General features: G+C 37.1%; 1 protein-coding gene across 3 annotated transcripts in view; it reads left to right on the top strand.

The window, feature by feature from the left end:
- Positions 1-4,863, top strand: part of LOC142973673 (uncharacterized) — a 45,076-nt gene extending 40,213 nt beyond the window's left edge. The window contains exons 6-9 of one of the 3 annotated variants that reach the window (XR_012959520.1): positions 241-346; positions 588-971; positions 1,586-1,836; positions 2,615-2,748. Coding sequence is in view for 2 of the 3 variants with exons in the window: in XM_076115621.1 (XP_075971736.1) it covers positions 241-346; positions 588-971; positions 2,220-2,475; positions 2,615-2,897 (1,029 nt within the window). In the remaining variant the exon portion in view is untranslated. Of the gene's footprint in view, positions 1-240; positions 347-587; positions 972-1,585; positions 1,837-2,219; positions 2,476-2,614 lie in introns of all 3 variants that reach the window. The other 2 variants (XM_076115621.1, XM_076115622.1) reach the window with 2 other exon arrangements.
- The last annotated feature ends 9,352 nt before the right edge of the window (positions 4,864-14,215 follow it).

The raw sequence follows: 14,215 nt of genomic DNA, 5'->3' as shown, positions 1-14,215 counted from the left end.
AGAACGGACACGCTCTATAAAATAATTAATAATCGCTTACGACTGCTTAACGAGGCGTTACTGCGGATTTTTTTTAGCTAAACATGTCATGGATTAATGGTTTAAGCTGAAATGTGAAAAAACTTGTGCAATTTTCTTCTCGTGCAAGGTTCTTTCCGGTTTTTAGCAGTACCAGTATGTATATAAATGAATTGTATAGACAGATCGATGTTTTTAACATGTACAAATTTAATATTGCAGGCTATGGTGCAATGCGTGTCCAGTAGTGAGCCAGATATCGCCGAGTCGCGTGACCACGCTTGGCCCGTGACACGTAACGATTTCAACTCGGACACAGATACCCACAGTACGTATATATTATTTTATTGTAATAGTTTATGTTGTTTATGAACTGAGCAGAATTATTTACCATACCGAAGGTTGTCAGTCAACAGTCATTCTAAATACACGATAATAAATCACGTTCATTAGAACACAATTTATTTTATTTTTGAGTTCTAAGAGCAGTAACACTTACCCTAGTTTTAGTCCTTTCTGTAACAAAATGAAATGTATAAGTAATAAGGCATTATGTTTTGTCATTTCAGGCATAATATTAAACGCACCAATGATGCGTCAAAGTCGGCCACATAACCCCGTTGAATCAACCGACATGCACTATGGTCAGAATATGAACACGTCATCAATAAACAATCAGCAGGTTATGCCAATGGCTTCTAACTACTACGACAGAACTCCAGCTTATAAAAGAAAGAATGATTTCGGCGACACATCGTCATATAAACCTGACAAAATAATGAGGACGAGTAGTTATAATATGGTTCATGGTCTTCCAAAGGAGACGGATTTTGATATGGGTATGAGTTCCCCAGATAAAACGCAGCCTAGACATTTTCCTCCTTCTGGTACAAGTTCAGATACATCGACGATGCCCAAAGTATATGACAGGCATAACTTGGGGTCTGGCGACGGTAAGTCCACTTTCTTCTAAACCTTTCGCTACGCTTCCAAATCTTAGCTATTTACAATAAAAACATGCACTATGGCAGGAATTTGTATTTTTAGCTTCAATGTCTGTTCAATACACTTCTTTCTAATTTTATCAAGGAAGTTAGAGATTAAAATAATTTGATTGATAACATCAACGTTTATATTTGTAATAAATCAGCGTAATGAGCACCACGCCAAACCAGAGATTATGAATTATTTTTCAGAATAATAGATTTTTTTCTATTTTTACAGCGTTATTTTTATAATGCCTTGTTTACTAAAATAACTTTTAAACACTTCCTATTCTCAATAACAGGCTCCCATTGCAAATGTTCTTGATCTAACTCTCATTTCTTCACATTCCTGTCAAATTGTGCGGTCAATGGTCCTCGTGTTGATTGCCTTAGTACTAATATATCCAGAACCATCTCACGCTTCAGTCACAGCTAACAAAATTCAAAATTGACCATGATGTTGTGTCTTGTATTGGTTTTGGATTGAGTCTCTGCAAGCGGATGTACTAAATGGTATGATATGTTTGTAGAGTCACATGTCGACGAATACTCATAATGATGTGTATTGTGGTATATTTCAGCTTCTACATAATGCGATACTATTGGTCATTGGTTTTCTTTTGGTTGGGTTAATACAAGATACAGCTGTTAATAAAGGGTGTACTGGAAACTAATCAGAATAAATCAGTGATGTGCAGCGTTCAAACGTACTCACCCGGCTTTCTGTCGCTTTCCATTGCACCACATTCGAAGTAACAAATTGGCTCACAAATTGGGATTCCATTACTAACGCATCATTGTAAAGCCATCATCATATCATCTGTTTATCATTGTAAGTAAGCACGAACCTCATTATTACTACAAATTAAGTAACGTAAATATCTTCTTAGGTGTCGGGAGAGAGTACACACTCGCGTTTAAAAATACAGAAGATCGATTCTTACATTACTTGATTTCGTACACTACTTTTTGTCACACTCACCCGAGTCACTATTTTCTTCACTAGCCAACGTACAGCTCCTTCAATCCTGCCGCTTTTTGAACGTCCGATAACTTCAAAGTAACAAAAGAACACCTAAACTCCATTAAAATAACGCTCGGACCGGTTCACGCTTCGCTCCCTCCACTCGAACATCGTCGGTGGCGGACTCCCGGTGGAGGTTCTCTCGCGTAACTCGCAGCGGACGTGACGCTAAACGGCTGATCGCTCGATAGATACCAAGAGCTCGGACGAGTCGGAGTCGCGCTCGGGCGCGGGGGGCGGCCGGTTCCAGGTGGGCGACCTGGTGTGGGGCCCCGTCAAGGGCCACGCGTCGTGGCCCGGCAAGCTGCGGGCGCGGGCGCAGGGCGGGCGCTGGGCCGTGCACTGGTTCGGGGCCGAGGCGCCGCCCGCCGCGCTGCACCACTCGCGCCTGCTCACGCTCAGCGAGGGGCTGGAGGCGCACCACGCCGCGCGCACCAAGCACCGGAAGTGAGTTCCGCGACCCGCGTCGCGCTCGCGCTATTAACCCAACCGACGGCACCGACGTCCATCGCGTGGCGAGGCTGTAATATCCACAATACTTTCTCGTTCGCTTTCACGTTACTAACGATCGTTTTACTGAAAACAGGAGTAGAAAACTGAATACGCTCCTCGAGAACGCGATTCAAGAGGCGATGGCGGAGCTCGACAAGAAGACCGAGGGGACGAGCGAGCTCGGGACCTCGGCGCCGGAGGACGGCGAGCCCGAGCGCGAGGTTCCGGAGCGGCGCGGCCCCAGGCACGAGCGTCGCCGGCGCCGCCCGGCGCGGAGCAACCAGGAGCGGGGCGGAGAGCGGGGCGAGGAGCGGGGCGGGGAGCGGGGCGGGGCGGAGCGCGGCGGCGGCGACACGCGGCTGCGCAGCGCGCGATGACGCCCGGCGCCGCGCACCGAGCTGCTCGACCTGAAGACTCAGCTCCTGAACCTGCGCTACAATTCCCCGATGTTGCCGTGACTCGGGGAGGCGCGAGTTCTAGTTTCGGATCGGGAGTTCGTTCGGTGTCCGTTTCGGCACGCGGTCCGCCTTATCCGGACGTTATGTAGAGTTAGATGTTACGAAATAGATTGTATATCGACAGATTCGCGTTAGCGAAGTGATTTTTGTTACGAGATGACTTGTCGTTTTCATAAAACACATCACATCGACTCTTAATTTTACGATGTTAACTTATAACACTAGCTAGAACAATTATGTTGAGATTCATAAGATTAAAGACTTCTTGTAAATGTGTATGTTGAATCTACCGTTCAGTGATTATATACCATTCCGTATTACCTATTGTTTAATTGGGATCACTGTATATAAGGTTGGTAAAGTTTGTGTTCGTTACGTGTCATCGTTGGATCAAAATTCCTTCTAGACATTAGATGTTCCTAAAATATTCAAATTATTATATTTCCATTCTATTGACGAAATACAGTGAAATTATCACAATTTTATTAAATTATAAAAAGATGTGCATTGTTTAGGTGTAACGATCATGATTTAAAATCATTGTTGTTCACGTTATAAATGTATTAGTGTAAGTAAAGATTATACTTTAAGTAGAATTTTCTTGATATTAAAAATAATTAAATTCCACACCTGTCATCGATGTATTGTACAATTTTAGTAAACTGTAAATTGATAAGAAATTATGCTATATATCTTGTAAATTTTATGTGTTTTGTTAGAAAGTAATAAGTATAACATGATTTCTAGTCAAAATATTGAGCATATTAAAATGTAGATATTATAGATGAGATAATTGACAATAACACTGGCCTGGCGCAAGTCGATGCGGGATTGCGGACGCAACGCGTTGACATTGTTTCGGTTAAATAATTAATAAGTACAGTACATTATTAATTTTGACATTGTGGTACTTGTTTGCGTTAATAATTTTATACTTTTGTTAATATTTTAGAAATAGTTCTAATAAACAATAAATAATTATTTAAATGGGAAACTCAAACAAAAACACCTGATGTAAGAGTCAGTCAGATTTTTATCTATTTATATAAAACTGCTATGATCTATCGTAGGAAAAAAACAGCAGGCATATTTATACGTTTTTGTATACAATTTTATGAAAGTATATCTTGAAATGATAGTAGGCCTACATAATATATACAAAGATAGTTTTCGTGTAATAAGTGGCATTCGACGTTGTTTTACATGGATACTAGACATCACAGCGACATCACATGTTAGCACGTTTAGATACTAATCTCATCATCATTTCGTTCTATTTAAATCTAAGATATCTCTGTAAGTGTCGCTTAATTGATAAATGTTTGATTTGTGGTACAAGGGAGATTATTTTAAATCATTTAAAAATGCTTTTTAATCACAATATTCAAGTAATGTTTAGATAAGAAAAGGTTGAAAAGAATCTAGGTAATATTAAGTAATAAGTCATGCCATGAATACATTTGATAGATAATTTGTTATCAACAGTCATTGTTAGATTGATCAATGTGCAAAATTACGTTGTGATCTTTGGATGTCCGATGAATATAATATATATCAAGGAATTATCATAGCTTACTGTTTTATATTAACTATCGTATTTTATCGTAATTTAGAGATTCCACTTAAATTTTCCTAAATAATAAATGTGACTCCAAATATCGACATAGTATTTAAATGTTAAATGGATATTGTTTATTATATTATAGTCGGATAGCACTTCCCTGTGAGATGGTATTATGTACATAATCTTAATGTAGTTATGTATAGTATTTTATTTCAATGAAATTAATGTTTTATAGACTAATATACAACATAAGATTATTTATTTGTTTTGCTGTGTACATATTTTTTTCAATAAAATGTACCTGTTTTATTTAAATCTTTATTTTTTGTTTAATTCAAGGAAAATTGTATTATTATATTATTCAGAAACGGTTGTTGAAATAGGTAAGTATAAATACTTTGTGTTTACCGATTGATAAATCAGTGATAGAATCTAAACCAGCTAGGATCAATTGGATATGGTAAGAATGTGTTTAAAAAAAGTCAAAAAGGAAACTCACACCATCCAGCTCAATTTACTAAAAGGAAGCATTTTTCATAAAAACCCCATACAAGATTTTTTAAGTCTTTGAACTCTGAATCATAATCACATAACCCAAACTACTGTACCTAGTCAATAAATAATATGAGATTTAGACTAGCTATTCTTCTTTATGAGGATTCTTTATGAATATTCTATATATATGAGTTAAAACGAAGATATAAGCTTTTGGAGGTTCGTCATTTTGATGTTTGGGTCTGTAGATTTTAGACATTAATAAATACTTTCCTCCTCCGGCATTATTACCAAAGGTTTGTTCTTTAGGGATCGAATTAGAGTCTCTAACCGATTAGTTGGGTATACTTACGGTAAACCTAACTAAAGCATCTTAAGTTCAGGGCGCTTACTATAATTCAACGAATGCCAAACCTCGCAATAAATTAAAATCTAAATTCTAAACCTACTATTAATCGCGAAAGCACGATTTCAAAACAATATTAAGACACAAGTAGGTACATAACAGTAATTGAACGAAACTTAAGGCGTAAAGAACTAAAACCTCTGTTGGCCAAGCTTTTATACATTGCAAGCTTAGTACATGTAATGAAACACATAATATATGTATGGCTACCCACTATCCAATGGTCTGATCGCGTCATAAACACAGAAGTGTTACGACGCACTAACACCTGCGGTATCGAGACGACACGTCTTGCTGCATCGTCGACTGCTACATTGCAGGTGTGATCTTGTGTCCACAAAAATGTTCAAGAAATGCGTCAATAAGGGAGACTTATATAGTGAGTACAACCAGTGTTTCGTGGGAGTCATAATATGATCCACGAATGATTTTGATATTTAAAATTTTCAGGATGATTATTAAAAAAAAAAAAAATTAACCCATTAATGTCCCACTGCTGGGCAAGGGTCTCCTCCCGTAATGAGGGAGGGGTTAGGCCTCGAGTCCACCACGCTGGCCAAGTGCGGGTTGGGGACTTTGCATGCCCTCAATAAATGTATTAAACAAATTTTAGGCATGTAAGGTTTTCTCACGATGTTTTCCTTCACCGTTGGAGCATGTGATAATCTATACTAATATTATAAAGCTGAAGAGTTTGTTTGTTTGTTTGTTTGTTTGTTTGAACGCGCTAATCTCGGGATCTACTGATCCGATTTGAAAAATTCTTTCATTGTTAGATAGCCCATTTATCGAGGAAGGCTATAGGCTATATATCATCACGCTACGACCAATAGGAGCAGAGTACCAGTGAAAAATGTTACAAAAACGGGGAAAATTATGATTCTCTTATGTGACGCAAGCGAAGTTGCGCGGGTCAGCTAGTTATTTATAATACACACATAACTTCGAAAAGTCATTGGTGTGTTGCCTCGGATTCGAACCTGCGACCACTGGCGTGGGAGGTGTCAACTTATACCACTCGGCTATCACTGTTATATAGGATGACTAGCTGACCCGCGCAACTTCGCTTGCGTCACCTAAGAGAATTGGTAAAAATGTTCCCCGTTTTTGTAACATTTTTCGTTGCTACTCCGTTCCTAATGACCGTAGCGTGATGTTATATAGCCTATAACCTTCCTCGATAAATGGTCTATCTAACACTGAAAGAATTTTTCAAATCGGACCAGTAGTTCCTGAGATTAGCGCGTTCAAACAAACAAACAAACAAACTCTTCAGCTTTATTATATTAGTATATATTATAGATTATTATTACACTTTATTTTTAATATACTTACATAGTGGTCCCTGCTAACAAGAATAATATAAAAGTGGTCCCGGACTAAGAAAAAATTGAGAACCTCTGAGCTTAAGGGAAAGCGCAAGTAAAGCGGTCTGCTCCTGCAAAACAAAGACTATGGTGTAAATTAATAAATATGGCAGCAATCCTTCCGATTGGAAACCGCTGGCAACTGGTCAGAGTTAAGGGTTCTCGTTAGGAATTCGAATTCACTTTCGAGGGCCAAGAATAAAAGTTGTTGATAAAATAATAAAGATGAACAGCAAATGCAAGACCATCTGTCACATCATACGTGGCTTGCTATGGTGGTGTCCAGCATTGGGCAATATTTGTAAAAAAGTTAGTAAATAAGAGACCTACTATAAAAGACATCCATTATGTTCACTACATACTTACATACATACACGACCTTATTAAACATCGTGCAGGTTATTAAACAAATGCTAGATTAAGAGCGATAAGTAAGTATTATAGTATTTTAAAGAGGAAGTTACAGAATTTTCGTAAAAGTATTTTGAGTTAGTAGTTTATAAATGCATGGCAGAAATACGAAGATGGCTTCGTAAATGTTATTTCCACGAAGCCGACCAAAATAGATTTTATATTTTTTCTGGCATGCTAGCCGGCCTGACGCCCTAGACTAAAATTGAAAAATCAAATAAAAAATAGCATAAGCCTTTCAGTTCAAACTTTTCTTTTATTTTCTCGGCAAGCCGTAGAGGAAATAACCTGTTTCATTATTCAGTGGGTATTTACTCTGCGATTTTACACGCTAGGCATGGAGATTACACTACACTTATCTTTTGGCAAAATATATTTTCACAACCCTGTACCTATGCCAATAATGATGCTTACTTAAAGTATAAGCATTGAAAACTTATAGACGCTACCTATTTTTGAACGCTTATCGAATCGTGTTTGTAAAAAGCTTGACATGGAAAAGAACTTCAGTGTTGAGTGTGAGCTGCGTTATTATTTATTTACTGATTATGTGGGAGTATTTTCTCGCACAATTTCCTTCCAGAGATGGAGAAATTTGCACCCACCTACCTACACTACCGTCTACGTATGCTTACCTACATATGTATAATGTAGATATAAGCTTGTAATGTGAGTCTTTCATCTGGTTCTTATTGTCAACAAAGTGATATAGTTTAATGTTATAAACAATATATTAAATGCTCACAAGTCACATTGATTTATGAATACTTACGTACTGCAACACGAGGATAATTTTGTGATGTAGCTACATGCACCCATATAATTTTAAGAAAGGATAAGCCTATTTACTACAGCAATATACCATTGTTAACATTCAACCTTGCGAAATATTCGGGATCCTAGCCATTTCTAGCTATGTAAAAATATAGCACTGGGTAAAGTTGATCTTACTTCCGTATTTATGTTTTGAAATAAGTTACAAGGCTAATGTTTGATGTTAAATAATACTGTAATACAATTTTGAAAGCGTTATGAAAACAATTAAGATCTTACAGGCGTTAATATCACTCTACCACTACTAACACTGTTTGTAGGGGCTTTGTTTAGTAATTCAGTCCTATTAAATTACATCTAATGTGTTCTGGTAGGTGGATTTCAACATTTTCTCTATAAACGACGAGTTCTATGATCCGCGAAGAAACTAGTTTCCTGACTTATTGATTCGCATTGAAAGTTTTACTTTACGTTGCGATACGTGTATGACGACAGTTACTTGCTACGAAAACATTGCTCTTTTCTTTTTACAGAAGCTTTGCTCATAACTCATAACGTGACTCGAGATGTAAATAATTTTGGACGCAATGTAAATCTAGTATTCAGTGCAATTCTAGATCGTACGTTCCGTGACCTGTTGTAACTATTACATTTCGTACAGATACCAAGTACACCGTATCTAATCGTGTCAGGCCATTGTAGAATTGGTTTTAGAAGTAGATTTAGGTTGATAGGTAGGCACTTGACTGTCTGAACACAACAAACTGGTGCAGCGCTGCCTCGTTGCAGTACGTACAACGCTACATAAAGCATTCTGCATGCTATTTGTACATCACACCGCAGCGCAGTGCCTCTATTCAAACCTTCACGAATTCACACGATAAACAAACACAATCTGGTAGAAGCGAGCGTCCTAGAAAAGTTTCCGCCTGCAATATGTTCGGATTAGGTACAAAATAATATTGCGTTTGTTTGCAGACGTATTGAGGATTCTGCAATGGTTCACTTTATAAAACAACATTTATGAATAGCTGCCGCTACGAAAAGAGGCGTAAAATTCTGCATTTCGTCGACATTCCTATTTCATTGCAATTTAGTACACCAATTGACGCTTGCTGTAGAGGTTTAACTTCATTTATCTTCCACGCAAGTTGTATCACTGTCATTACCTACATACTTCAAAATAATTTGTACATAATCTAAACGATGGATTATTTACTAGTTATACCAGTATATATTATTAATTTTGGCGGAATAAAAGTTCACCTAGGTAAATACTTTTTATGTAGATAAACTATTACCTACAATTTTCAGTCTAAATTTATGCTACCACTATGATCTCTTAAGTTTTTGGACAATTACTTAATACTCGCCAAAGAAGCGACTTGGGTATTATTCAGTTATATAATATTTGAGCGAGGTAGGTACCACAATGTTCTAGTCTACGTAGCATCTTGGAAGATACGTTGTAATAAATAATGTTATAATAATTAATAATGGGTGATGGCTTTTAGTTTTAACACTCAGCTGTGAATGATAAGTAGTAATGTCACCATGTTGTGAACACCATAATGACCAAGTCCACGGATATGGATATCGTAGTTCCTATGCAAAATTATAGATGGCGTTGCCATACTGGTTTACGCTTCTCAGTAAAGATAAAATATTTTCAGTGAATATAATATGTTTAACGGTTAATGTCGAAGAAATGTAATATTTTCTTAAACACTACACAAATGAAATTCATGCTGTTTATTTCGCTTTAAGTTCAGTCAAAAATAATAATAAGTGTCGCAATTTTAAAAGAAAACTTTAGTTTTATAGGCTGTTCATTCTGTTTTTTATTACCTCGTCAACTACCTACTGCTTCTAAGAAAAACTATATAATATGTTTATGTCGGGGTCGCAAGCAATTTTACACTTTCAATACTAACGACACGTGTGACAGAAATTCTATTTCCGCAAAGAGGATTAACTGGCAGGTGAATGTGTGTTATAAATACAGGTTGCATTCCTTTCAAGACATCGTTGCAGTACGAACATAGTTGCATTATGTTCCAGATTATTATCCAACTTTATGATAAAACAGAAATATGACAATGATAACGGATAACAGTTTATAAGCAATTTTCACTGCATTGTTAAATACAGCAAGATTAATGTAACCTGTATTACTGATTTGATTTGATTTAAATTTCTCAGTCTAAATATTTATGTTACTTCACCAAAAGTATACAACAGCGAAAAAATAGTGTAGTTACCTATTGAATAGGTACATTATTTTGGACTAGGCCCTGTTCGTAGCAGTTTGCTACGAGGCTACAACATTTCGTAGCACTTCGCAATGAATCATACAGTAGAAGTCATTTTCAAATTCATGTAAATAGTTAAAGGTAATTCAAAATATGTTGCAATTACGGTCTTATTACGTAAAATAATTATTTTGTATATAATTTTTTATTTTTTATAATAATTTCTAAACCAGTCTTCTTCCTTGGAGCTATTCTTGTAAAATATATTGCGTTCACATTTTTTTCTATTACCGATACAAATGTATATTTAGATACGTATACACTAATTTATAGACATCGACCGTTTCATAGGCCTGCCGAGAACAGAAAATCGGATCGTCATTAATCTAGTGGGAGACGGGTCCGTGGCCGCACCGATCGCAAATGAATGGTCATTGAAATGAAGACGTATGGAGCAAACATATCACTCGGACATTTTATTTCATTTGCCAGCTGCAACCTGTCTTCTAACATTACACAAGACGTTTGTTTAGTTTAAGATAGAACAACTTTTCCGATTTTCCGCGAGGCTAATTTCAAAAGTTTGCGTCTTTGTACACTTTTCTCTCCAAATGTAATTGCACAAAATGGCTCAAACTATGCCGCAAATCATGATGTGCTGGTTAAGCCTCGTGTTTTAGCTTCGTAATGGTTCTCTTGGGTATAAGTGATATTTTACAAAGTCGGTCGATACGACATATTTCATAACCGCTCATAACCTTGGGCAAAGTATCAATTCACAACAAGTTGTTTAAGTTTATTAAACTCGCAATATGAAATAATTGAGGGTAATGCAGTAACAACTTACAGAGGTGAAAAGATCTTCCAAAAGAATATGATTTAAAAATATAATGAAAGATAAAGCACCTGTTTAAAGCTTTGACAAAATCTCGAATTACTTCTAAATTTGTCATGTTTGTAACATTGCGTTACTCTGCTGGCAATATTCTCTCCAACTATTTTTATTGCATGAATACAAATGTCTTACTTCTATTGACAAAAAGAAAAATGGCGTTAAATTCTTGTAAGACAAACAACAGGTAATCGTCGCAAGACGTCAGTACATTGTGTTGTTCGACTTACTGATTACTGGCAATCAACTGCATAATGTTGAGGTCGAGCCCCATCCTACACATATTAGGGAAGGGACATGAATGATGATGATGTGGGTATGCAATTATGGGAGCAACGGCATATACCCATGAGTAACTAGGCCATCATTTCCAATGGATGCCTTCAGAGGTAAATTTAGGTATGACCATTATGTCTAATAGTTTCACTAGGTATACATAGAGCTGGGGTTGGACACATGGATTTTTGTAACTAAATTCACAATCACATTGCTGACCTAGCTTGTTACCGCGAGGCTAACGCCACCATATTTACAAAAGAATGTTCACTATTCTCTGGACCCTAGTTTGTTTTTGGAGGGTCCGACTGTCGCAAGTACTAGACTATAGGGAAACGTTAAAAAAAATGCTGAGCCGGCTGGCTAGATGTAACGAATATTGTATGATTAAGATGCTAACCTACACATTTCCAATAGAGACATTCATTGAAAGTTATGATTTTTCCTTAGTGCAAAATTCCGTAAAGCGATAGCCAAATATAGATCAATAAAGTGCTGTCGTGTTTAGTAAGTGGCTATCAGGGTGGTGTCATGTCACATTATCCAGTATGTTGGACCAGTAAGGGATGGCGGCATTGTGCCCGCAGACCGACTTCACGATAAATGGCTCTGATGCTGATCGAACGAGCGCTTATATAGAACAACAGTTAGCTGTAAAATACGGGGCTGAGTAAGCGATTCTACGATCAATAGTATTGCCGACCTATATCTATTCGTTTGGCCCACAATCATTTCAAATTATATCACTACGTTAGTTCCAAGGATAACTGCAGTAACTCTTTTTTATTAACCGAACTAACCTACAATATATTACACTTTTTTGTATAGGATTGAGCTTACTTACTACCTAAGCTTTAAACCTTGACAATAAGAGAGTTATTTACGCTCTTCTAACTGGCTGTGCTAATATTACCAATGATTTAAATCATTGGTAACAAGCCAGCAGATTTTAAAGAGGAAGTTAGACAATCGAAAGTGTCAAAAATTCTGGCGGTTAGGCATCTGTGCCCTAAACAGCTGTGTGCTAATTATAGCTGTCTGTGCTATGACATCACTTGTTTTGCTTACCTGTATTATGCTTTGAAATTCTAGGTACCGTTCCGTTCAGCCCACTTTTACCAACTGTTGAGTATAGGCCTCCCATTTAATACTTCACTTTATACGGTCCGTTCATCCGTTGATAAATTATTTGAATTAAGTGTTATGGAACATTTCTTTAGTTTTCGTAGCATTTTCCCTAGTTAAGAAAACGTCAAAACTTGTCAGTTGCGTAAGTACAATAAGTAGATACGACGGTATCAGAAGAGTATAGAAACGAGTAGCATATGGGTGCAGCGTTGTAATGATATATCAGCAGACATTAGTCTGGCCCCTAATGTGATGTTGCGCCTGGTAGTGCGTTGGCAAGCGCACCGCTGTCGATGTCGCCGTCCGAGATTTATCTTCCGAGCCCCGCCCCCGGACGCAGGACCGTCTTGTTCCCAGTCCATTTCACGTAAACGGCCAACTTTAATTTTTCTTTTCGTCTTGTAACTGTTATAGACAGCTGAATGTTGTACCATCTGCAAAACATCGAAGTCGTTAAGAAGTAAAAAAACCGCACGGCCACTTTCAATTTGAAAATGAAATGCATAATGTTTTCCAATATTGCTGTAAAGCGCCGAACGCGCGAGCCGTTGCAAAATTAATGCGACCAGTGGGAAATATTTCACTATGGCTTCTCTTTCTATTGCCACTACAAGTTTTTTGTTTCCAGGTGATAGCTATTTGAAAATTTAAGAACAAAAAAGGTCGTGAAAGTGGGACATTTTATGGTTGTCTGTGCAAGCAGCTAGTCTTGTATAACGTCATGAAAAAGTCGTAAATGTTGCGTACTGGCGTGTACGAGTGAAATTTTCTACTTGAGCGGTCGCGCGATCTACGGAACATGCAAAATTTTATGATTCTTGCCTCTCACTCCCGAGGTTTATCCTTTTACCTAAGGTTTCTATTTTATGACTTCAACTGTTAAAGTTATGGCAACGTGAGGTGAGTTTGGAATGTGATATATCAGATGGTACCTAGTATCGGGACATAGTTACTGCTAGTGCTGTGTTTTGCATTTGCTTGTTGCGTTAGCCAGATTTAATTTTGCTTAGACCCGGCATCACAATTAGCTTGCCTGAAGTATGACCTGAATTTTATTCTTCTTTTATATACCGTATAAGGTAAACAGAGTGCAAGTTTATAATTAACGCGCGGAACTATAAAGCACCGAAGTCCTACTTCGTTTGTGTTTGTTCTGCATATTTCTTTATGTTAGCCATTGTACGGCAATTATAATTTACTTATTCTACATCTCATATTCTAAGTCTTTATTAATTGCGTCATTTGTCCGAGTATTGATTTATATACACGGAATTAACAAATGATTGCGGTAATCCCCGTATGTCTAGATAAAAAATATGTTAAGTAAATAAGATAATTGTCACGTAAAACCCTGGTAAATAAATTTTACTGTAATAAATTTGAAGATAAGTTAAATTATAATTTAGCAAAAAAGTATACCTACATATGAATTTATTGGGCAAGTTCAAAAAAGACTAGCTATGCTTTAATAGATCTGGAAATGTTTCGAATAACATTTTAAACTACGCGTGGTCCTTAATTTGCAGTCGAATATTAGGTTATAATAATAATGGACTACAATTAAACACACTAGCCGCGGAGGCTCACTAGCCTTATTATACTCTGCACTCAGAATACATAATTTTACCTGAAACTAGGTTAACACACCAAGCACTCGGCAAACTAAATTTAG

The sequence above is a fragment of the Anticarsia gemmatalis genome, chromosome 6, assembly GCF_050436995.1.
Source record: "Anticarsia gemmatalis isolate Benzon Research Colony breed Stoneville strain chromosome 6, ilAntGemm2 primary, whole genome shotgun sequence".
Classification (NCBI taxonomy): Eukaryota; Metazoa; Arthropoda; class Insecta; order Lepidoptera; family Erebidae; genus Anticarsia; species Anticarsia gemmatalis.
This window is presented reverse-complemented; position numbering and strand designations above follow the sequence as displayed.